The sequence below is a fragment of the Anopheles maculipalpis genome, chromosome 3RL (assembly GCF_943734695.1).
Source record: "Anopheles maculipalpis chromosome 3RL, idAnoMacuDA_375_x, whole genome shotgun sequence".
Lineage (NCBI taxonomy): Eukaryota > Metazoa > Arthropoda > Insecta > Diptera > Culicidae > Anopheles > Anopheles maculipalpis.
Genome location: NC_064872.1, coordinates 29,936,623 through 29,963,211, shown reverse-complemented (window position 1 = coordinate 29,963,211; position 26,589 = coordinate 29,936,623). Strand labels below are relative to the sequence as shown.

Here is a 26,589-nt window from a genome sequence, read left to right as displayed (position 1 = left end):
GCAGCGACGGCGGATCTAAAGAACCTCCCAGCATCCGCGTTTTCCACCTGAGGATTGGGAGAAGAGGTGGAAGAGGTGCATTGCATCGGAAGGAGATTACCTTCATTTGGCCTAATAAAAAAACCATTTAAGAAAAAAAAATGCAAAGTCACTTTATGTTTCGGGCACAGTAGTACTATGGATGTAGGTGATAGCGGTGCCGATCTTTACACGACAGAACCGGAGTTCAAATCCCATTCGGACCGTCCTTCCGTAGTGAGGACTGACTATCCTGCAGCGTGGTATCGGCAGTCTAGTAAGCCATTTTGATGACCGGTGTGACTTAGAAGATCATCAAGCCGAGAAGAGAGAGAGAGAGAGAGAGAGAGAGAGAGAGAGAGAGAGAGAGAGAGAGAGAGAGAGAGAGACTATACTATAGGACCAACGAATTTGGTGAAAGACCCATATAATTTTTTTTTTTTTTTTAATTGTTGCACGCTGTAAACAAATATTTATTTTATTTATTTACAATTGGTTATGACGGTCCAATGCCGTCCATATAAATGTTGTATTAAATTTCAATTTCACATCTGCACTGAATAATTACTGACAAAATATTATCCATTCGTAGCGAGATATGACATTCGTGTCCCATGAACATATCCTTAATCTGAAGATTGTTGTAAAAAAAGGAGAAAGTGTCTTTCTGAACTAAAATTGATATAAAATTGGCGAACGCTCATCATAAAATGTTACTTAGGTGTGAACTTGAACATCACACTTGAAATTGAAGAAATCAGGGTAGGAAGTGCTCAAAATTAGGGTTACAATGAGAAATTTCACAAGTTTTTTTTCAGATTTCGCCTGTGCTATCTCGAAGTTATTCAAATAAGCTACCTTAGCGTCAAGCAAAAATGTTGAGGGCTCTGAGGTTAGTCCTGTCCAACAAGACATCGTTTGACCCATCTCAAACTTCTCAAAAGTGTTTTGATAATTTGTTTATACTTTGGAGGTTTTTTTCCACTAGAATTTTGCTCCTTTTGAAAGTTGTAGTATAAAATTGATTTAACCAAAGTAAAACAACTAATTCATCTAAATTCAGGACTCAGGATGGATTCATGAACACAAAAATACAGTCTGCAGCTTCGTCCCCAACTGCGATAAAAAGAATCTTGAATTTGTTTGTTAAATAAACTCATAAACAACCAGGATTATTCTGCACGTTAATTATAATCGCACAATTGGTTGTGTTTCCTCCGCTTACATGCCCATCATTTATGCTTGAGCACCGCAATTCTCGCACAGCAAATGATAATTTCGACCTCCCACGAATTATCGTCAGAGAAAAGTGTTTAGTTTTTTTTCCTCCAGTCTCTCAAGATGACACTAAAGTAGCATTCAGGTGGCTTAGCTGAAGCCGAAGGCTAACAAACAAATTATTCCCAGATAAATCAGCCTCAGCAGGACCCATCGGTGGATGATTACAAGATTCGTAAGGTGGGATGAGACAAAACAAATTCTCAAAAACCCTCCAATGGCCAGCGGTGTCTTGTAGTAGAAGCGATGCTTTTGTTGTTACTTCTTTCTTCCTGCCATACCCGCAGCGACCATACTGTACCGTAGGGGAATACCGCGATCGAGATAATCGAGCTGGGCAGGATCGGAGATAAGGTTGGGCTGCAAGTTTTCCTGCCCGATAATAGACCTCAATTAATCAGCTGTCGTTTTGTAAACATTCACCAAGCAGCAAAACCCTAATCCTCTTCCTATCACACTGGGGGAAAGTGAGAAAAAAAGGAACTGGCTGCGTACAATGAAAGCACCCAGGAGGGACTCGCAGCCGGTGAGAGAAAAAAGGAGCTGCGCCCTCATCCATCTCTGGGACAAAACGGGCAACTGGGCAAAAGAAATACTGCGTCCAGGAGGCTGTGTGTGGTTTTGTAGGCTGGCGCGAGATGGAAAAAAAGTCCATTCTCGGACTTTGGACCGCAGGTGTAAAAAGGATTTCCAACCTGTGCGAACGAACACAAACAATGGAAGCGAATGGATGGGGCCACCGGTAAGAACCGTTTAAGAAAGGATTTCCTCGGCTCCGGTGTACGGGAAACTTGAAAACTTCCGAAACTCATTCGTGGCCCGTGGCCCGTGGAAAGGTCCGTGGACCAACACTTTGCCATTCATTTACCGTCAGCGTGAAGGACATTTCGAAGCGCGAAGGTGGCTTAGTTTTGGATTTATTCGAGATTCATTCTTTTTCACCGTAACGGGCCCGTTCGGGCCTCGGGATGAAAAGAACACCTCGGGATAAGGTGCAGGACATGACAGTTAATGAGATTTTCTTGTCCTTCCACCCTCAACCTCAAAGTCCTGCAAATTGTCCTGTTTGTACGAGCACGAACTTCCTCGAAAGACACCTCTTCCTAATGGGTAATGGTAGGAGGAGAAAAGTAAAGAGTCCTTAATCTCATGTCTGGCTCATACTTTCTTCGTGAATTGTTTTCATTCCCCATATTCGTGGCGAGGCATTACACCGAGTCAAAGTCGTGAAGTCCACCCGTTGCGGTTGTTTCGGTGCTTTTCTTCACCACATACACGTACAAACACCCGGGGATATGTTTCTGTTGGTGCCGTAGGCTTTTCTTTTTCGGTAAACCATTACCCACGCTCATTGTTGGTGACGGTTTTGTTGTGGCAACAATTGGTTGGCATTATCCCGATTTGACTCGAATGTAAATAAATGTAAATGGTGTTTCTTTTTCGTTGTGTTTTGGCTCTGTTTGACACATTGTTTCTCTGCCTTCTTCGGCGTCAATGGCTTTTTTTTTTGCAATGTCACTAAGGCTGAAAAGAAGGACAACTAATACGCCCTTTACAAGCTGGAGGATTAAGCAGCCGTCCAGAACGGCCACTGATACCTCCTACAGGTGTGAAATTGAGCTCCGGGAAATGTGACTTTTCTAGGATGATATCAGTTGTCCGTGTAGGTAACTACGTACCGATCGCGCCCCGGGAGATTTCGTCGGTTTTGTTCCGCATGGAGAGGAATCCTTGTTGGATTGTTTGGCACGGGGTTTCGAGGATTTATGATGATTTAAGGACTCGATTCTTGAAAAGAGAATAAAAAAAAGACAAATGCATCAAAACATGGTGATCTTTTGAATGTCCTGATACCCGGAGTTCACTGTTGTAGTTGTCATCAGAAGACAGCGGGAAATGAAGAAGGGTCGGTTTTGTTAGATTCGGGTTTCTTTATGTTGGTATGGGGTATAAATTTCTTAAATATCACAATAACAATTGTAATTACTATACAAGTGCACGGAATATCAAAACGAATTATTCTTTTTTAAAGGACAAAAGTAGAGTGTATTTAACAATAATTAAATTTTACATGTTTTAGTTCAGTTTTAACAAGGATGCAGGAAAGAAAATTCATTAAAAGAGTGATTTTTTCCTAGACTAGTTATGTTAGTAGAAGATCAGTTAAGGACCGTCTCGAAAGGAATGATCCCATACATGAGCGAATTAACCTGATAAGCAGGGTCCCAGCATCTTTGTGAAGCTATGCAGTGCGATACCCTGATGGGTGGTTGAGGATCATTTTGAGGAATTTGTTCTGGATCCTCTGTACAACAAGTATACTGCTGCTGGAGCAAGACCCTTAGATGGTTCCGTATTGGATTGCAAGGAGTATAACATGTTTGTACAGGATTAGTTTACTCTCCATTGTAAGAGGCCACCGTCGCTTGATGAGAGCATATAGTCTAACGAGAAGTCCTCTTTAACGGTAAGGTGGTTGAGTAAGGTAACGCCAATATACCGTGAAGTAGGGGTCCAGGAAATAGGATTGTTGTGGATAAGTGTAAGTCTTACTTAGTACTTACTTGTAGTAATGACCATCTGGTAACAATCACCGAACATTCTACTTGCATGTGGCATTGGATTAATACTGAATCTTCAGTACTCGAGGCAATAGAAATAAACCAGTTTCAAGACATTCCAAAATGATTGAGTGGAGTGGTTGCATGTCTAAACTTATAGAAAATAAACAATTTACTTCGCAGATAGGCTACCAAACTTCACCCTTGTGGTTAAAGCTTACAAATAGAAACAAATAGAAAACAAAAATTTGCATAACAAATGAACAACCTAATTACACTTTTATGGTTTAAGATTGGTAACTGGAAAATCTTGCTAAAGAATTGAATAAACTCTCCACAAAGAGATTTAACAACTCGCTTGGGATTCGAGTCGCAAAGAGGTTTTTTCAACTTTTTTGAGAGTCGTTAAATTAAACTCACTCTGAGAGAGTTACTGGTCGGCGGAAGGATTCGAATCTCAAAGAGTTTTAACAACTCTTTTAGGATTTGGATCACAGTTTTGAAAACTGTTTTAGGTTTCGAAGCGCAGCGAGTTGTCCCACCTTCCTCGATCAGCACTTTTTGTGATTATGATGATGAAGGGGTCTCGGATGACGAGAATGAAGGTGTATCAATTGCACCCCAATCCTCCCCTCCCCCCCCCCCCCCCTTCCTCTGGGTCAGTACTTTTAATTTGGATAAAGCCCCGCTACTGCATGGTGTTGGGCCCCAATATCCATTCCGCCATGGGCCTCCAAACACCTAGAGACACTGGAGACGTTCCGGATCGTTATAAGAGGTAATTTCGCCGCAACCCACTCTGCCTTGTTATGAAGACTCCCAAAAGAGTAGTTAATAGTGTTAAATCCCAATAGGGAGTAAGTAAGAGTGAATTAATTTCTTGAAATTAGTTGCTATTGTCATCTCACCAAGCAATAAAAGCTCTCTCCGGGGAACCGGAAAAAAACAGCCACATCGCCAATAGTACCTTTACTCACCTAATTCAGACTAAATACAAACATTTTCATCATATCTTTACAGACGGCTCCGTTCATCTGGACTCAGCCGGCTGTGGGATCCACTCCACCACAAGCAACTGCGTCATCAAACTTCCTAATCACACCTCCATCTTTTCCGCCGAAGCGATAGCAATTCAACTAGCCGCCGACGAAGGACTACAGACTTACCGCCCGAACGTCATCTTCAGCGACAGTGCCAGTGTTCTGGCTGCCCTGGGACACGGCACCTTCAAATACTCCCACATCCAGCTCCTAGACTCCATACCTGCATCCCCGACAATCGTTTTCTGTTGGATTCCGGGTCATTCCGGAATTCACGGTAACGAAAAAGCTGATCAACTTGCCAACAATGGTCCGTCCTGACGAACCATACAACACCCTTTCACGCCGTGATGCCATCCGCTTAACCAATACCTAGACCTAAGCAACCAACTCTGTCCCATCAAGCACAACACCTCTTCATGGGAAGATATCGAATCCAGCCACATCCAACGAGTCCTTTTCCGCCTTCGCATAGGTCATACCCGCCCTGCACACTCCTACCTCCTAGAAAAATCCAGTCCTCAACATCTGCAGCTTCCGTGGTGTTGACATTACCGTCCGCCACATCCTCACCGATTGCCATGGGTACACGACACACCGAGCCACCTGTCAACTAGAAACTGATTTAACGACAATCCTATCACCCGACAAACTCCAGCAGAACCGCCTCATTAGATTTTTACGCATGAGTAATTTATACAAATAAATTTAAGCAATAGTTTAAACTTATCCGATAGTTTCCATAGTTTTATAGGCAATAGTTTTCCATAATATTTAAGCCACATACACGATAGTTTTGTATTAGATTGAACCATCTTTTTTATACAGTAGAAAGGCGAATGTAGTCTCTAAGTCTCAAAGCCTCTATAAATAAACGAAAAAAAAATCTCACCAAGCAAATAGCGAATATTTTATATTAATTTGCTTAAACAACCACGCATAAACTAAATCAAATTTAACACGTAAAAAGTTTGGCGATCCTCAAATGGACAAACTATTCAAGGACATTTAATTTTTACGCTGCTAGTGTATGTGGCAAACGTTTCCACATGTGTGGCGCATTTGGTGAAGGATTTCTCTATCCTTTTTGTGGCTCAGTTTTAAACGCCAAAAGTTCGCCTTTCGGGATGCATCGCTTATTTGCCTGCAAAGATGAAACAATTTAAAAAAAAAACCTCCACAACCTGTGTAGTGCAAATAAAACTTACCACACCCACCTACCACATTTCCACGCACCATACTGCATTAAAAATTCTATCAGTGAAAGAAGCTAGTGTAAAGTTTGAAACATTAGAACCCGCTGGAAAAAGTTTCCCTCCGCTACAGCGCGAAACATAAATTTGCCCCAAGGCAAATAAATCATAAAACTTTCCTCTTCTACCCAATTCGAAATCGGTTGGCTAGTGTAGTTTGAGCGGTTCCAGCAGGGTTGTACAAAATGTGCAACTCCAAACCCCTTGCTACACACGAGATGGCTGGGCGAGCTTGAAATAAATCGTTCATGTGTCGCCATTCTCGCTTGGGGGTTTTATTCGTTTACAATTTAATTCCCTTCGTCGAGCTTTCTGCGAGTGTCGGTCACTGTTATTACTGTGTGTGCGTGTATGAGCCAGCGGAGGGACTGTTTGTTTGCAAACTGTTGTATTCGTGATGTTCCGTTTACTAAAATGCCCTCGCTTGCAGTAGAAAGCTCCATTAAGCTATAGAGGCACATGCATTCCAATAAGCATGGGACGATCGTTTACTTCTAATTGGCGTGAGAGTTTAAACACTCTCGCGTACATAAAAAGAAGTTACTGTAGGAAGCGTCCGGGATGGATGGAACTTTGTTATTGATAAACATTTGTTGTATGATGAATAATTACCATGTTGGTTTGGAGGGGTAAAAAATGAGGAAATGATGGAAAAAAATGGTTCGTGTAGAGCAACTTATGAAGATCTGTGTGTGTGGAATTGATAACAACTGGACTGTATATTTAATTTGTTTGGAATTAATTAGTTTTCTTTTGCTTGATATGTGCCGCCATATCGGTAGAACATGACTATGATCCGTTCATTAGTACAAAAACGATAAAATTGTTTGATTTATCGTCATTAGTTTTATGGCTTTAGTAATACGATCATGCTTCGAGAATAATTATTGTTTAACTCAATAAATCATAGCTAAAAATTTATTCGAAAAATTCATACATAATGCACACCTCTCATTGCAGAACCATCAGAACAGATTTTTTTCTGGAAAATCACTCTAAAAGATGGTTGAATAGTAACGACAATAGAACCATTTTGGAGAAAACCTGCTACTTCTGCAAGTTGAACTAGTCAGAGCAATCTGAATAAAAATAGATAACAAAATAATGAATTTTTTAACTATCAAACAAACTACCAATAATTTAAGTCATCATTTTTGAGCAGTGAGATTAAAATTAAAAAAAAAATCTGCGGAATAGAATCTAAAACCAAAACTAAATCTACATAGTACCCCTCTCTTCTTGGTGTAACGACCTCTAAGGTACTGCCCGGTCATCGAAATGGCTTTCTAGACTGGCGATACCACGTAGTTGGATAGACAGTCCTCACTACGGGAGGACGGTCCGGATAGGATTTGAATATCGGTCCTGCCGTGTAGACTGGTGCCGCTTGCACCCACACCACCGGTCCTGGCCCAATCTATATAGTATGTATTCGAATTTAAAACAGAAATTTCAGGATTTCAGGAACAGGGATAAAAGGGGAAAAAATAAATAAAATAAAAATAAAAGATCATTTACTTAAACAGATGAACTACTGTTTCATTAGCTTTATGCCATTTTGAACCATTTTTAATGTTTACTTTATTGGACGATTTCTTACCAAGATTGCTGATCAATAATTGAGTTTGTAGTGTAAGAAAATTAGGAAGATTTCGGATTACGAAGAACGATAAAAAGCTCATTTAATGGATGATGATTTTTAATCAGCAGATCCCATATCAGACAGATTGTTTAATTAACTTTCCTGTTCATAAATTTCACAGCACAGAGTCGAGTTTTGAATGTGAGCACCAATCATACACACTGACCCTTGGATATACGTTTTAAAAAATCGAGATTTTCACGCACCACTGCGCGTTAAGATCCGGAGCATGCTCTCATGGCGAAACAATTGATCGGCCAGATGACAGACGTCACATATCTGCCCGATTCTTGATTTCTGCGCATTGTTCTGCGCCCTGTTTGTGACGGGTTTAATTTGAACGTCAAACATCGGTTTCCCTTCGCTGTTCGGTGTGTGGTCCTGCCCTGTGCGGAATGTCCGTATGCGTGATGAATTGTTAACTTGAGACATTGTTAACTACCAGGCCTAGGGCCTACCTTCGCCTTCACTCCGCAGACGCCTTTTCTCACCTAACCGATCTGACAGCACCCATTGATGAGCAAGTCCCTTCCTACGTGCGTGTAGACCGAAGGAAAAAAAAATGCAGCACAGCCCTCGTGTTGACTCTTCGCCAGGGAAAAAAGGAATTTTTCACACACAATCCTCATGAAATCGGAACAGACCGGCAAACAATAGGGCTAATGGATGTCTCAGCTTCGTGACCCGGAAGGTTTCACTCGTTTCTTCTCCCGCTTCAATCCGTTGTTTTGACATTCCAGATGACGTATAACGGGCACGGTACGGCAATCTTGTAAGCTGCTGAGAATGAGGTCTTGCCATGAAGGACCAGTTCCAGCACAATAGAGCAAGGATCAACGAAAACAGTTCCCTTTGTCGGGGCAGGGTTCTTTAAGGCATCGTTCCGAAGGGAAACTTTTGCGTAATTAAGAACGTATTTAACAGAACCTCAGTTCGAATTGATCGTACCGTAAAATCTTTTATGCTCCTTGGAAATTTGCCCCCATTTCCGGTTGCTTCTGGTGTGCTTATTTTCGTCCTAAGTTTGCCGATTTCTGCTTTAAGAAAACCTTATTTATGACATGCATTGTTTATTTACCATCTTTGAGTGACCCATAAATGGTTGCAAGCTGCAACGAGCCTGTTGCACACCGGTGGTGAGCAGTAACATATTTTTTGGCTTGTTATTGTGGCCAATAATGTTACAAGGGTGCGATGGTAGGATGTGTATTGCAATGAAACGTGTTCAGCATTTTAATGTACCCCTCAATTTTACAGCACTTTAGAGGAACGAATGGTTAATGATGACCGTGAAATAGGAATCGAGATGTATTCTTGAAGGAACTTCGTTCATTTGCTGCAATGAATTTAGAAATGATTCAGAATAATTCGTAGATGCTTTAACCACATTTTTTAGTACCCAATGAATGGTATGAACTTGTCTACTTCTACGGTTTAACGTCCCTTGGCTAACATCAGCCACCTTGCCTTTCAAGGGTCTTCTACTACAGTAATCCTCGTTATTTTTGGTGTCTCTTCTAGCAAGTTATCAAACCCTGTCTACCAAGCCTTATAGTCTAAAGGATCTGTACAGTTTTAGGTGGTTTGCCGTGAGATCTCGTCATCCAAAGGACCTCACATGTCTTCTTAGATAATTCGTTGTCCCCAGAGCCTGAAGGATGAAAGGTTGAAGCAAGGAACTTCGTTCATCAGAGACAATTTAGTCCAAAAAGTTCTCATAGAGAATCCGTCGTTTAAATGATCTTACTGTTTAAAATTAGTAATTTATTTTTCCATTATTTTTACATATAAACTTCCTACCGTAGCCTTAGTAGCGTGAATGTGATTGAATTATCTACATTATTAGTTCTTGACAAGTCTCCCATCAAAAAAGCCAAATGAGTACGTCTGCGTTTAATTCATCCCCCTGTCACAGTTCTCACAATACACATCCATCTGTACATCTTCAAGTGATCCGCAGAAAGAGCCATTCTTTCAATTATGTAGCCGATAATGTATCGTTAAAGCTATCACCACACACATACTGCTCGCTGTCTCATCCACAAAGGGAAGTCATACATTCGCTGGAAAATCTACAAATGGCGTCATTTGGGTCCGCTCGCACGGGTGGCCACCGGGGTATCGGGTTGAAGTCTCAATTTTCCCTCTTTAGCGTTCCACACTCTGTCATTAGGCGTATGCAGACATGATAATTTCCTATGTTCAAAAAACACAAACGAACTAGCCGGACGCACCTTATTCTTACTGCGCGGCCAAACTAGGCGAGAATGTGGTAGAAGATTGGATAAAAAAACAAGGATGTAATCAAGGCGAAGACTCCACCCGTTTCGAAAGGGGGAACACCGTGCTCAGGGGTCTAGTCTAATGACACGTTTTTTTTCGTCGACGGGGTTCGGTTCCAAAACAAACAACGAACAGCCGGAAACCGATACGTATGCGGGCCACCATTTTCTGAGCTGGGACCCAATCCAGGTGGCGTATTAAAGCGGGGACCGCGATGTTCTGGAGCATCGGGGTAGTGTGGATGGAGTTGACTTTAACATAGAAAAGATGTTCCTTTTTCGAGACGGCATGTCCATCGACTGGCCAAATCAACGGTGTGACACAGTAATTTTGCCAACGGGTCGTATTTTCAGACGCAGGAAACACAGGTCCGCGGCGAGGCACTAGCTGTCTAATAACTTAATCAGACAGCAATCGATGGGAAATGGAAGGTGCGCTGTCCGGACGCCATTTGCCGCGTGCCTGTGACTGACGACTGTGACTCGATAACTGCAGGTTGGTTGTTTTGTTAGTACGCTAGATTGCTTTTGTAAGTGGGGTAACGAACAAAAAAAAAAAGTACAACACCAATTGTACAGCAGTGTTTGGTTTTGCCAGTAGAAGATTCGCTTGGTTTCGCGCGTCTTGCAAAAGTGGGTTGAAATTAAATGTAATTAAATGACCTGCTAATTGCCAGGTGGTAAAGGTTCAGACAATCCGAGCCGTAATTGTTAATTCATAGGACGAGAAGGAGTTCATGAGCGGTCTAGAGGGTTCTAAGGAGAAATGTACTAACGGTTGGGATTGATTTAGGTTAGCAAATGGAATAAAATGAAGTTGATCGTATAGTATGTGGTGAATTGGTTTTAAATTGAGAAATATTAAAATTTCAAAGCAAATTTGACGAACACCATGGCTGGTTTCTAACCCCTGTCCTATAGTTTTAATGCAGCTGCCCAATATTTTCCACAATATATTCATTAGTTTTCAAAATTGATACTTTTATCAGTGACTTAAATGGAGTCGACCAGACAATTTGCACGATTATGCCGCCATTTTTGATCTACTTTGACTTCATGATACTCATAGCTTTAAAGTTAATCCTGAGTAACGGGGAACATTCCGAATGGGATTTGATAACTCAGTTTTTTGCAGTCCGAGCTGAATTGCAAGAAAACTACAAAAACCAGTCATTGATAACTCACAAATTTTACTTAGATAAGCAGCGTTGAATAATTAGGAGATCGTATGATGAACCGTGGTGATCTGGCCTAAGATTTTAGATCGTTGTTTAGAGATCTAGCTTAAGCAATTACTACGATATTAATGGTACAGTGAGTCAAATGTTTAAGCTACTAAGCTACTGTTAAAGCTACTATGATCTAATAGGTCAGTGGATTTCCTCTTAGTCCATCCATCGGTATGTGATTACGAATAAACTGAGCATAAGTTTGTACCTAACAGTAAGATAATTAGAAAGGCACGGTTAAAAGTCAGAATTTAATGTCAAGTTATCTTAAATGGACGTGTATCCAAATGAAATGCGATTAAGACAAGTGAAATTAGAGCTGCCAGTTAATTTTTTTCGCAATAAAATGCATTGCACTTAGCATGATACTGATCGAAAGCGAACCTTTAAGCCGGCAGTAGTTTAAGTGTGATAAGCTAGTTTCGTATTGCATAAATTAGAGGTCTGGAAGGTACCTGCACAGGTTTCATTTCATGCATCCTCCCATCGAAATGGTTCGCTTTGCAGGTGCTTCTTGAATACGAGTGACTCGATGCATGCAAAGGGATTAGGCAGCTCAACACTTGTATATCAGGATCACTCTACTACTTAGGTACCAACCCAGAAAAACGGTAGCTGATAACAAACCGACATTGCATGCATCTTCAAAATGGCGTTTCGTAAATGGCGCTCAATTGGATACACATGCGATCCATCTCGATTAGTCTTTACCCGTGCCTGGCTAATGTGTTTGGCGCACTTATGATGGGCGCACCGTTTTCTGTGCACCGTGGTTAAAGGCTTTGGTCGCGACGGGACGCGTTGAGGGATCAGCCGGTATCAGCCATGATGGACGCCGAAAGAGTAGGTTTGCAATTTCGATAAATTATTCGTAATTAATAGTTTGGCAAGTGTAGCCATTATTTATACGTTTTTCGTGCCGGCTTTGCGAGTGCCAGTAAGTTTGCGTGGGGTTGGATGCAGTAGATTGTTGCAAAAAGAGTAAAAATTGAACCAATCAACGTTATAGACCCACGCGAAAGGAAATGGCCTCTCGTAGAGTTGCCAGTGTTTATAGACTGCTTTCGTTAAGTGGTTCGTGTGGGTGTGTTTTTTTGTTTCTTTACTTTATCGTCCACTTAACTAGCGCGTTACAGCAAGCAGATGATGAGATTTTTTGTTGTGTCTTCCGACATCTTGTTAATGACACTATCACAGTGGGTGCTACTGGATTTTTTCGCAGAGAAGGGCTTGTAGAAAGGACAACGGCGATTTAAAGGCATATCGGTTATATTGAGCGATTGAGAAGCATTGAGAATGTAGGAGATCGAAGCACAAATGTCATCATCGATGGCATGATGAAGTTGTTTTAAAAACAATTAACGTTGAAGGCGTCGCTTTCGATCGAGAAGAGTGTTTACAGGTTTTTTAATGTAAATTTAAATTGATAAGAAACTTTTTCATTTGATAAATAATATAAATCACCACGAACATCATATTTCTAGGTAACTATTACTGTCAGAACCACATCAAGAAACACAGCACCGTGCTACAAAAGGCATTCCAATCTCCTTCAACCGAATAAAGTTTAATTAGGCTAACGGTTGTTTTCTGCGGTTCACCAAAACGAGATTTAATTTCTATTTCCGAAAAAAACAGGGCTTGGCAGTGTGGAAAACGATCGTACGAAACAATTGCAAAAGAAACCCCCGAGAAAAACGGACCCGTAAGAGCATAATTACATTATTTTTCCACTATTCTACGCACAATAGCTTGTGGGTCAGTGGTTGTTTAGGTTTGACTCCATGCTTTATTTGTTGTGTATTTTTTGTTTAAGGACAGTTTTAGCGCTCTTGTGTCAAAAAGGACAAAAAAAAGGAAGCCGAATGGACAGCTGAAGATGAGAACTATCCTCGTGCCATCCTAGCTATTGTTCAGTTGTTCTTGAGCAGTATCACGTTCTGGTGGGCCGAAGAAGATGGCAATGGCACACAGCACGGGGAAAAAAGCATAAATTTGTTTTTTCGTGTTGAAATTGAAGAGAAATGAAATGACAGAAGGTTTACTTAACTGCTTTCTTTGTGGTGTTGTTTAATTGTCAAATCAAGAAGCCCACAAAAAGGTCATACAAATACAAAGAAAAAAAAAACCTCATAGAATGGTGAAACCATTCTGTCTGTTTTGTGTTTGTCTGTTTGTGACCAGGAAATACGGAGTACCGTAGTGAATACAGAATAAAATAATTACCAAAAATCACTTGTATCACACTCCCGATGGTAAGAAACAAAACAGAAAGTGTTTCTTAACGGCTACATCAGAGAGTTTAGGAGCTTTCCAATTTCCGTGCACTGCTTTCGACCCGGTACAGCGTGGCGGCACAACTGGGCCCTATAATTTTGACAAGGTGTCCACAGTGGCACCTTAGAGCGGAGCGGATTATGGAGCGTTTCCTTGTTCTTTGATTTCCAATTTCCGGCTTTGCGTGAAAGAACAATCGGGATTACCGCTTTCTATGGGGTTTTTTTTTTAATAATATTGAATCAATTTGCTTCCGGGATGGACCACACGCAGAGATAAAGATCAGTTTGCTAGATATGATGGCTGAAATTTGTATAGTTTATTCTGTTAATTTGGTGTATGGTGGATGACAATGATCGAATGCATTAAGGTAGCATATTTATGTTGAAATAATTTGTTATACAAATGTGCAACAGTGTATCTGGCATATAAAGGAGTCTAGAAAGCAAGTTTTGGAGCGGTCCAGTGGTGTAGACAACAACGGCGTTGGTCTACAAACGGCATGATCGGGGTTCAAACCTAATTCAAATCGTCCTCTCGTAGTTGAGGACTGATTATCCAATGACGTGGTATCGGCAGTCTAGTAAGCCAGATGATGGCCGGCGCGATCTATAGAAAGAAGGTCGTTAAGCCAAGAAGAAGAAGAAGGAATATTTTATTTATAACCACGTAAAAACTGTTTTTAGTTTATGAGTTTTTGTTTCAATTGGTAGAAATAGCCATTGTATATGACTATTGCTTAATTATAACTTACTTTTGCGCCTGGATTCTATACAGAGGTCAAATGTTCTTATTTCATTTTTGTTCATACTTAGTTTGATGCATCCCAGGCAAAATGTGAATCTCACTAAAAGCGAAAAAAAAGTTTGCCAACGTAATACTATGCACTTTTGCTAAACAATCAAGACCCATGCGTAGTTGCACCTTAATTGCATGAGTAATGTTAATGAAGTGCACGATTGCCGTAGCATGAACGATAATGGAATCAAACCTGCTTATTACTATTTCACACTTCGCATACTTCCTTAGGACAGTGTGCTAAAAACTGATCAAAAGAGACGTTGGCAAATTAGCTTAGCATTGCGGGCAGAGCGACAATCAAAACGTAAATATCGCATTGACGCATTGCCTAGATGCCGCCGAGTTGCCGGAAGGACACACATAATATCCCTCAATTCAGCCACATTATGGCGGAAGAATATAGATCGCCAGAAGATCGTACGTCAATTGATTAGGATAGAGGGTCGGGACCGCACAAGAAGCATCCACCAGTGGACGGAAAGCGAAAGCGGCTTATCATCAGATAAAGTTTCTCCCCCCCCCCCCCCCCCCCCCCAAACAACCACTGCGTTCGCGTAATAAAGGTACGAACTAAACTCACCCCATGAAGAAATACGGCTAATGAAGGTTAAATGCGAAAACATGATAAATTACCTGACCGGGGAAGAAATTGCATCTTTCGCAGCCAATCGAAAGGGAATCGATACCGCAGCTGGGAAGTCTTTCGGAAAACGGCGATATTCGATTGAGTTTACGCATTTTCGCACCAGTTGCCAGCGTTCGCGGACACGAGAGGGGCACGCGAGGCACAAGTTGAAAAGAAACCGACCGAAGTTAGCCGCGGTCGGGACTTCCTGTGCGCAATAATGTGCCAATGCTCATTACCGTTCCTCGTAAGTCATCCGGAGCACGGAGTCCGCCCGCGGTCGTAATTAGTTGGCCGCGTCGTCGAACTTCCTTCGGGAGCGGTCAGCCGCGGCGAGCAATCCTGAGGTGGATTGCTTGTAGCGATCTTTGTGCAGGAAAAAGAGAGAGAACATAGTTTCAATTTCTGGTACCTAATCGATTGCTTTTTATTGAACTGGCATGTCATATTACACGCCGTATTGATGGGATCATGAAAAGGAAAGGCCCATTACATGCCGATCGGGGTGGGAAGGGAAATGGTTGCAATTTTCCTCGCCTCTCGGCTTCGCCCGTGGCTCATCCTGTAGGTGTTTAAAGCGTTAGTTTTAATGTTATCGCCGGTCTTTCATCTTCGTGCCGGCCGTGCGGCACTCTTCAAAGCAGTTCAGCACCGGCGGTGTCGATAAGATGAGGTCAGGAAGGAAACACTCGATCGCATGCGGATGAGGTGAGGTGAGTGTGGTTGGTACAGAGGGCAACATTAAAGATTCGCCAAAGCTTGCATTAAATTTTGCGTTTGCTAACTGAGTGGCAACGGTTGGAATTGCTCATCAGGTAAATCATTAAATTATTGTTGAATTTCTAAAAGGACTATGCTGTTTTGAAGAGATTGAATGGTGTTTTGATTGGAATGTAATAACGAAGTTAATTGGTGGTTTTGTTGGGTTTATCAAACTTATTATTTAAATTTCTTTTCACGTCTCATACCTTAGTACAGACAAAAATTTCTTCAATTTCTTCGTGCCAAGATTATTAATATATTTCCCAAATTAATCATAATTTGGAATAGTATTTTTCAAACAGTTAGACAATTTGAATACAACTTATGTTATAACCTCGACCAATAATTAAAAATGTTGCGATAAGTAACCGCAAATTTGAAGTTTTTATTTAATTTTTAATTTACAGAATTATGTTTTATAATATTTAATTTGCTTTTGAAGATCTTAAGTATGATAAAAATCAGACAAGATTTTAATGAATTTAAAATTTTTGCTGTTCTAATTTTTATATTACAAGCTTTATCCTAAAAATATACGAAATAGGAAGCGTTGAATTTGGATGGAACAATCGTCTAAGCGAAGATTATTAATTTCTTATCGCTCAATTCGAATCCCTACGGTGGCGTTAAAGCGTTAAGCTGGCGTCTCTTTTTATGGCATGGTCTTTATGATATGTGTTGTGTTTACTGTTATGCTGCTAGAGAGTATTTATTTTTGTACTCGATTAAACGGCCTCCGTCCCGGTGCGCTTGTATGTGCTCCCGCAGGCATTCCACTACAGTGTATCGCGCTGAGCAGCCAAACGGCATAAACTCAAGTTTTTGCGCGTCAGATAGTGGTCCTGGTTCGTGTCCGGGCCGGTAATCATCTGGAGATTGAAGTGTTCACGCCGCCCAAGAGGTCCGCCGGGCCCAAAAGCAATCCCGCGGTCAGCGGCTGCTTATTGGCGTAACACAAACCAACGCATCGGCGGATACTGGTCGATCTTAAGTGGAATCCACCAACCGAACTGGAGTGCTCTTCTTGAGAAACGTACGATTGCAGCGTCCGACCGATGTTGAGCCGTCGGGTACTGGGAAAAGGCATTTCTGTTTTGAAGATAAAAGATCCGAAAGCAACGGTGGTTTTTTGGTGGAAAAGATGCAACCCCGGGAAGGGTGTTTGTGGTGCGCAAATCCATGGACGCCGCATGGAGGAATAGTGCACAGTACGTATCCAGGGCCTGAAGAAAAGAAATCACGTCTGGATCGGGATTCGTGGCCAGGTTTAGTGGCCATGTCGTTACCGATAAGCAGCAGCTGCTGGTGGTGGTGGTGGCGGTGGTGTTGGTAGTGCTTATTTATTTTCTCCCATTTTCCGGCTCAACCCATCGGTGGCCTGCGGTTGCCGGACTTTATTGATATTGCACCAGAGCGCATTTAGCGGCAGCTTAATCTCGTGGCGGTATCACGGCCGGGCGTGCGCTCGATGTCGCTCTCCCGGGGATGTAAGGCAAAACGGGTAAGGAGTCACTAATGGCCGTCGAGAAGAAAATGTCCTACCAAGCGGTTCCTGTGCCGTGCTGATGCTGTTGTCGATTTTGGGAGCTCATAGCCCAAAAGTAGCTCGAGGAATCACGCCGTATCCGTATTTATTGGTATGCACACATAAGCGCAACCCTTGTTCGCAAGATCAGATGATCCCGGAGCGTCCACCAAATGGTGCGCTTCTTCTGTGTTTCGTTTTTTTTTGTTTTGGGGTTTTCGGAGGAAAAAAAAGATGAGTTGTGTTTAACGGCTGGGTGGGTTGGGGCGTTTATTTCTCTTTTACTTGCAACATCTGGAATTTGGTTTTGAAAATGATTTTTTTCCCCGTTGCCGATGGTTGCTTCGGGAGGGGATTGAAGTTGACCTGATGCCCGAGAAGCGTGAGTCGCTATAAGAAAATGTATAAATTATGTGAAAACAGATAAGCACAATATTGGGACGCTCGTAATATCGTTTGAAAGGGGTTGTATTTTTTTTTAAACCCTGTTTTATAGGAAGCATTGATTAAATGAACCAAACTCAGTTTACAGATATTGCTTTGAATTAAATTACTTTTTAAAGGAATACGATACATTTTTATTACCATATGACAAAATAATATTTCGGCGTATAGAATTATCGATAATCTTAACATATCTTGTCGATAGGAGTCGGAGACGTCGAAGACATGGTAGAGATAGGTAAGCCTCTGAGTATGTAAATAAAGTTCTTATTTGCATCGAGAGAATATAAAAACTTTCAGTTTTCACCTAAGACAATACCAGCTTTTACTCCAGTTTTACGAAAAATATTGTTCCAATGGTAGGAAAAATAATGTCTGGGTATTTTAACTTTCTGTAATAGTCTTGCTCTAAAACAAATGGAAAACAGCTTTTTTACTGTTATTTTCATAATTGTTGTTTATTGCACGTTCGCCAGTAACGGCTCAGCGAGGCATCGAGTGTACATAACAGAATGGGAAATACTTCGTTGAAAAACATACAAATGGGAGAAATTATTGAATTGAGCGAAGTATCGACTGGGTTCGCTTCGGTAAAACCCTGGACCGGCTTATCGGCAACACCGACGTGGAACCTGCATTACCTGACGTTGATAGAGAAATTTCCCGGTTCGAGAATTCCATCAAAGCAGCCAAAGGAGAGGAGTGTTCGTGGAGCAGTTCTCGTTCTCGATGACCACACGCGGACGCTCATCACCAGAAGTAATTCGCTGAGGCGACAGCACCAGCGGGTATGTGTTGCTGATACGATAGGCTGCGCAACTTTCGCGTATCATCCACGAGCGAGTGTTGACGATCCGCAACAAAAACTTCGAGCGAATGGTCCAACAGTTATCACCCCATGCAGCCAGCTTCTGGAAAACTGCAAAAATGCTTCGCACCAAACCTACACCAGTACCACCACTCAAAATAACAACGAATCAGACGGCCCACACATCAGCAGAAAAGTCCGACACATTTGCCCTACAGTTAGCCAGTGCTCGTCAGATTGGTCCGTCGATGCCCAGTCTACATGAGTCTTCTGTGGCTGTCACTATAGACCGATTGGATGAGGACAACTCACCCTTTCCACCTGAAGACCGAACCACCATAGCAGAAGTGAAGTCTGCAGCCATGAGAATGAGGAACATGAAGGTGGCTTCGACGGTATCTTCAACAATCTCTTGAAGAAACTGCAACCTGAGGCGCTTTTACTTCTGGTAAATATCTATAACCGTTGTTTTGATCTCTCCTATTTTCCACAGCCCTGGAAGTTTACCAAAGTCTTCCCGATCCTTAAGCCAGGGAAAGAACCGACACTGCCTGCTAGCTATCGACCCATCAGTCTGCTGAGTACTCCCGCTAAACTCTTCGAGAGATTAGTTTGCTGGAGGCTTCGCGATGCAGTCGACGAGCGGTAACTCATTCCAGCGGAACAGTTTGGTTTCCGAGGCAGTCATTCCTCTACACTACAGCTTCTTCGACTGAAGAACACTCACTGAAGATGCAACTCACCTGGTAAATATCCTGCACAACTATCTAAAACATCGAACGTTCCAGGTCGTTGTTTCACCAGCCACCTCCAGTGAAGCTGCAGTACCAGCTGGTGTTCCACAGGGCAGCATATAAGGGCCTCTTCTCTATCTCCTGTACACTGCAGACCTACCGGCGCACATGTTCCTGTTCGCAGACATCATCGCCATCGCGACGAAGGTTAGGACACCTCCTGAGTTGAGGAACCGGGCCCAACGTTTACTGTCCATAATCCAACAGTACGCTTAATAGACGCTCCAAGCACCATCCAAAAAACAAGATAGCCATCTACAAACAGATCGTCCTGCCCACAGCAACGTACGGCATTCCTGTCTGGCGTTCCTGTGCAAGGACGAATCTGCGAAAGGTACAAACTAGTTGCAATAGATTTCTCCGACTCATCCTGGACGCTCCTCGCTGGACACGGCTTGAAGAGCTCTACGATGAACACAACACATTTGACGACATAGCAGACAACATCATCAACCGGCTACAAGCAGCAGCCTCAGTTCACCAACTGGTGCACAACCTAGTATTTAGATGGTAAGTTATTTTTTAAAGTAGTTTGACAAATTTTTAAGTTGTTGATTAGTTTGTAATTTTGTACTTACTACTAGCCTTAGCGCTTAACATATTAATTATTTAGCTTAAACCCCTGCCTCTTGGCATTCATTACGACAACAGCACTGAAAAGCTTGGTAATTGCGTCTCGCAAACTAACATTAATCATTTAAATACTAAAATACTTGACAGTAAATGCATAATTCTTTTAAAAATTGAGCGAATGTGAAACATGTAGCAGTTGGCAATGACGGGCTGATAATCTACGTTTAGTTAAAATTAAGTTCGTCCAATAAATAAAACCGTCGATCGTTGGGATGATCCTCAATGTAAGATGGACGGGACGATATGTCTCTACTCCGTTGCATATAGATTTTAGGTGGACAGCATCAAGCAACAGATGAGCAATTCAAGGTAACAATGCAGAGCTTTTAAACTCCAGGCGTTGTCAAAGACACGGGTCAGTTTAAATATTAATCCGTTCCGTTCTATTGACGCGGTTGATGCCATTATTATAAAGGACTCTGAGCATCATCATGCTGCGAATCTGTGCCCATAGAAGTAAAACAATGATGCAGTATGTGCCGCCTTGAAATGGCATTTTGGGATCATAGAAAAAAAATTCACAGAAAAAATAAAATATTGAAAATTAAATTAAAAGGTTCAAATTATTTTTCTAATAAGTAATGAATGATGATGAAGATGAAGGGAATAATTTAAAGAGTAGAGTAGAATTATTTATTTTTCATAACAAAATATATGGTTAGCTTTATGATAAAGCTACATTATCGTCATGTCCACAGCTATGTGGCTGCAATTTTAAAGATCATTGACATTATATTTGTAATAAGTAACTCTTCGCTTGCGCATCATTCGCTGTTTTCAGTATTATTCCCAAGTTTCCTTTTTGCCGTTGTGCATTTTATACTTTCAGTGTTTGGTAAGTTGTGATTTGCCGTACAATAAACAAACTCCCGGTTCTTAAGGTTCTTGGGACCGTCGTTATTACTTCTATTTGCTCACGTTTTTATAGCTACGCACCGGAAAGAAGACATAAACTCATAAATAGTTTAATTCATTCGTTTATTGTACATTTGTACAAAACGGCACCGCTCGGGTACGCATAGTTTATCGATGTTGGAAGTTCGATTGCCCTGTTGCTTTGCCTATTTGGCACCCAAACCAAGAATCACGGGAACCCCTTCCCTAGGCTCGACGACAAAATGGATTCCGCGTTCTGGTTCTCCCTATACACCCGGGTGTTGAGTGTGAATCGGTCTCAAGCAAACGTCAAAAAGTCGAAAATCTTCAGCTTATAGAAATCACGAACGATCGTGGCGCGCTGTAGTTGTGAAACAAAAACGACATTTACAAAAAACACCGCCACGGAGCCACCGAGCGAAGGAAGTGGTCGTAAATCTTTCCGGTGAGTGGTTTATGGTCTGAAGTGTAAATAAAGGCACCCCGAACGACCCAACCGATCGGGCGGGCAACAAAGGAAGCATCAAGGGTGCAAGGGAAGCAGTGTAAGCAGTGGCCGCAGAAGGAGATCACACCTTTTCGGGGATTGTTTTGCTCGGTAGGCTGCCGGTGTACACATTGCTACAGTGTGTTGGTAAGGAACGGCTGCTATATTCTTTGCTCGTCTGACAAAGATCTCTTTACAAAGCAATCGCAAACCGCATGCTGTGGGCTTGAGGAGAAAACGAGCACAATGCTTCCTGCGAGCAGTTGGTATCTTGTTATGTCCACAAAACTTAACACATCTTAGGTGCGTTCAATGTGCAACCTTTTAATGCGTCAGTTAGGACGCAGTGCGTAAGGCTTTCCGCTTCTCGGGAGGCTTGCGTTATTTTTCACACTCACCATCGCATCTGGTATCGGGCGGAAGCGGGTCAGCCACTGGGGATGGGATTGTTAATTTGATGAAAATGGGCTTGGTAAGTTGTCACCCAGAGGAGTGACTGGTTGGTTGACTGACGAGTTTGCTGCACAGAGGGCTAACGAGACTCCACCCGTTGACAGATATTAATGGATCTCATTGGGTACAGCGTTGTACCTGGGTAGAGGAAGTTCGATCAAGCGCATAGATTATTGTTGAACGGTTAGAAGGACAAGTAAAGTTGCAATCTTGTGTTTTGAAGTATGCTGTGCAGCAGCATTTTAGAAATTCATTTAATATAGAAAGGTAGGCATTAAAAAGTGAGATTTTTGTGAGGGGGAAAAATCCTTAATTCTAATTCTGACTTGGAGCTCTTTTTGCAGTTTAAAGGAATCATAAGCAATAGAGTTCTACCAGGATTGGAGCGATAAAATGATCTTTAATGCTGTCCTCGAAGTTTTCATTTTAGGGTTGCTCAAAAATTTTATCTGGCCAGATATCAGGGGCAAGTATCGAATCCAGACTAGGCCATGACTCAGTATGCGGCACTTTAGAGGTTGTAGGACAAAAGAAGAAGAGGAAGAAGAAGAAACAGAAGCAGATTTTATTGGCTATTTATCCTTCAATTGGACGTACATTTCTTGCAGTTTTATTTGTTGGTGAAGCTTAGTTCATCCGGTAGAAAATCCATTCTGTGTTCCCACATTTTCTGACTACTTTGAATGAAATTCGAGCACAAGTTTGAGGTCCAACTTCAAACTCTTCTGTTCCTACTTTAACTTCTCTTCTTAATAGATGTTATCATGAAGCCTCCAGAGTCTCAATCTTTTCTGCAATGTTCAATTGAATTTTCAAGAAACAGGATTAAAGGGTCTCGTTTTAACTCCATTACCTTGCTTAAGAGAGCTAATGATTTACCTTATTTCCTATATAGACCTCATGATATCGATAATTTTCGATTTACCAGTGATTTTTTGAACATAATCGAATAAGAAATTCTGGGAAGCATCAATCCTGCTTTTAGCATTAAAATTCTCTGATCAAAGATAGCTCTTCTGTGATACTGAATTTGTGAAGTCTAGGTTCTGTTTAAATTACCAATTTAATTTTCTTTCATAACTACAGATTGAACTTTGCGACGACATTGCGAACAACTAGGTGAATCTTATTAATACATTATTTCTCTTTATTCCTTTTTTTGAAATTTCCCCTCAAAATTATATTAAAATGAAGCCAACGGAAGGCAGAGAAGACAGTTTCGGTGTCTCAAACCCCAAACCTGAAAAGCTCCCTGCGAGAAAATGAAACCTCTTCACGCGGTGCGCCAATCGAAATGTTTCGCACCGTTGCGCCATCATCTCGCTTCGCTTGATGTGGCTCGATTTTATCCAGAAAGCTTGTTCACTTTGGTGTTTATTTGCCAATGGTCCTTTGCCGTACCGCATCCATCGCTTCCCCACCGCACCCGCTAAGAGCTTGTTGGGTATAATGTTCTGCTTCTTTCGCCACTTACAGTGGACCTGTTGTTGCTGCTCTTGTTGGCGCAAATGTGGATCGTGTCGCTGTGTCAGCTGCTTGCGCGCTGGAAATACTTAGCCGAATGAAGAAATCAGCTTTCACAAAAGCAGTCATCGCCAAAGGACGCCTGTTAAATGCCGCGCCTCATCTTCGCACCTCGAAATGAGTTTCAAAGCAAAGTGACAACCGACTGATGCCATGTTATTTTTTCACCCTGCGTGTGGATGTGTGTGTGTGTGTTCGTTTTCATTTTCGCAAAAATGTGATCATTAATATTCCCATCTTCTCACCATGATGTCGGCACGCTCTCGCTAAGAAGTATCGTCTAGCCCAATGCTATCCTGAAAGACATCGGTTCACCTCAGCTAGCGGGTCGTTAAAAAGTGTAAAATGTCGATCGTGGCACGCTGGCAGTGTCGAGAATTTTGGGGGCACGTACTGGCAGTAAATGAACACGGGCACCAGCAGTTTAGCAGAATCCTTCAGCGTGCTCCTTCCCGTGCGGTCGCTTGCTCTTGTGCGCGTTCGCCGTGGTAATGGCCGCGAAATGTGAATGTTAATTTTACGAGACGTGAAGACACATTAAAAATGGTACCCGCGAATTCTCGCACGGTCGACAAACGGTTTCGACGAAATAATTGGGTGTTAGACGAAGAGCACAGCCTGCAGACGCTGAAGTCGCGTCCCACCGGTTGGCAAATGGTGCTGAAAAATGGTGTTTCATAAGCTACGGAAGTGTCAGAATGGGATGAGAAATTACCGAAAGTTGACACTGTTTGAATTTTACATTTAAATCGAAGAAGGGGTAGCGTTCTGAGTAGGGTGAAAGCTGATGGGGTTATAGAAAGAGGTGAAGACATACACACACATATAGAGAGGGCGAGAGAGTTCATCTGGAACGATCATCCAAAAACCTTTTTGTGTCAGAAGTAAGAAATGGTGTTAATGAATGATAGGACGAGTCACCAAATAAAAAAAAAATACATTCAATCGACACTCACGACTCAATTTATAAATTTTAATAATGAAAGCCTCAAACATTAACTAATCTCGACTAATATAATTTCCAAAGTTTAGGAGTCCAAGTGTTTAGGAGTGTCAAACTTCAGGCACTCACCGTCGTTAACGTGAGGCTGTGAGTAAATGAGATGAGATCCATCTCCCTACGGCGAGACGCATTTCCTCATCGTGAGCATGCAGGTGAGCGCCCAGCTTGTGAAGAAGGCGGAGCTATGGGTGCTTATGTTTATGTTGCGGCGTTTTATGAAATTGCAGCCACGTTTCGATGGAGAAAAGAACAAAACCAACAAAACATTGTACTTCTCTCGCCGTTTTCGCTCTTTTTCCATCATTCGTTCTGTATTTTCCTCGTGAGTTGATTTTGTGTATGTGTTTGTGTGTGTGTGTGAAGACGTTTCTTCCTACGCAAGCGACGTTGTTTGACGTTGCTCCCCTTTAGATGGGGTAGTAGGCATCTAGCATCGGGAAACACAACCACCACAATCATTTTCATATGCAGCTCGCTTGCGATGGAGCAACATTTCTCGTGAGGAGCTTCCACTCGGAGGCACCGAAAAGATAGAGGAAGTGAAAAAGCAAAACATCCCACTAAAAATTGTTTGCATGATGTTGTTGTTGTTGTTGCTCGGTTTTCTGCCTCTCCTCGCGTGGCGAAAGAGCAGCTCGGTTTGGCGGGTCCCCGAATGGCGGCCATGATATGCATTCTCCCTTGCAGTTTGCTTGCTACCGGCGCACGTAAGCGCACGTACGCAAAACCCTTCAAAGCGCGAATACGCGAAAAACGCGCCGTTGTAGTTGCGAGTTGCGCTCGAGGGTGTGCGTTTATGTGAGTGTGTGTTTTTTTTTGTAGTGGAATGTGCAAATTTTTAGTACCGAGTAATCAAGGATCAATGGGGAGAAGCCCTGTTTTCAGTGCGCAAAACAGTGCCGGACTGCAAATAAACAGCAAAAGAAAATAAATGAAATCAACATTGACAGATTATCGTTCGATAGCGTTCGCCCCGAAAAAAACACAATAAGGCTCCATTAATTTTCCTCCGCACAAACTTTGTCTCTCGCGCGCGCGAAAATGGCTCGTGGATGTGTTGAAACTATTGCCCAGTGTGATTGTGCTGTTGTGCCGCTGCTGGTTGGTTTTCATCGACCCCTCTTGATGATGCTCTAGTTTGAAGTGTTTGAAATTTGAAGGTAGTGAAGATAGCGGGGGGAAAAAAAAGCCATCAACCAGCATCGAGTGTGAGCTTTTGGGTTGTTTTGAAATAAATAAAAAATACGCTTCAGCTTGCCGTCGACGTGTAGAGTGGTACGAGTGAAAAGTTGAAGAATTGTGTCGCAAAACAACTGGATACAGCCAGACAAAAGAAAAATGTTGTTGGGAACGCAAACACACTGTGGTGGTGCAGTGGCAGCCGCAGCAGCAGCTGCAGCCGCTGCTGCAGCACTGGTTGCATCGAAAACGGGAAGCAGCGGGACAGATTTTTCAATCGCCGCCATTATGGCTCGCGGTGGAAATGGTTCGAGTCGGGAGCCGTCAGAGCGAAGCAGCAGTGAGTTTGTATTTATTCATTCATTTCAAAATTGAAGCTGCAAAATATTACCAACACGACACGTCACATTCTTTAAGAGATCATTTAGCTGTCTTTAATTATTCCTGAATAGATCGATCGCTTATGGAAAATCGACTCCAATTTCTAGTGATTTGGAATAAGGAAAAAAAATCAAATTTTCAACCAATCAAAAATTATATCAAATTTCTTTCACAATTCTGAACATTGACAAGCATTCGCGTTAGATTCAATAAAGACGCAATTCGTTCTCCACCTGGCTATGAAGTTTTCACTTCTGTTTTCTAAACGGCAAGGAAACATGATTTCACACTTGCTGCAACATGCATTGATTGATTGAATGATTTCACACAAGGTACAATCATGCACCCAGTGTACAACATAGAAAATAGTGGTCTGTTGTAAGGACAGCCTGTAAACCAGTGTTTTACGGTGATTACGAAGATTGTGTTTAGAATCAGCTTTGATTAGCTGACGAAGCGCAAAATTTTTGCCCGTTTCGGATGAATAAGTTAAATAATTTGACGATTTGATATAGTGCCTGTTTGGAAACAAAACACTCAAATTCAAGTTTACTATCACTACAACACAATTTTTTTATGTCCGATAGAATGGCCCTGCTTCTGGATTGCTTCCAGAACACAACCCTATTTTATATAAATAAATTTTATCCCTTCAGATACCTCATACTTGTAATAAATTGTATTCATTATATTATACTTTCATGCTGTCAAATT

At 41.9% G+C, this 26,589-nt stretch overlaps 2 protein-coding genes across 3 annotated transcripts in view; one reads left to right on the top strand and one right to left on the bottom strand.

Moving 5' to 3' along the window:
- The window catches only part of LOC126565014 (solute carrier family 66 member 2), a 204,660-nt gene that overhangs the window by 50,917 nt on the left and 127,154 nt on the right, over positions 1 to 26,589 (bottom strand). The gene's annotated exons all lie outside the window — the stretch shown is intronic.
- The window catches only part of LOC126565865 (T-box protein H15-like), a 50,445-nt gene continuing 49,509 nt past the window's right edge, over positions 25,654 to 26,589 (top strand). Inside the window, exon 1 of the mRNA XM_050223075.1 lies at positions 25,654 to 25,834. Coding sequence (XP_050079032.1) covers positions 25,654 to 25,834 — 181 coding nt within the window. The remainder of the gene's footprint in view (positions 25,835 to 26,589) is intronic.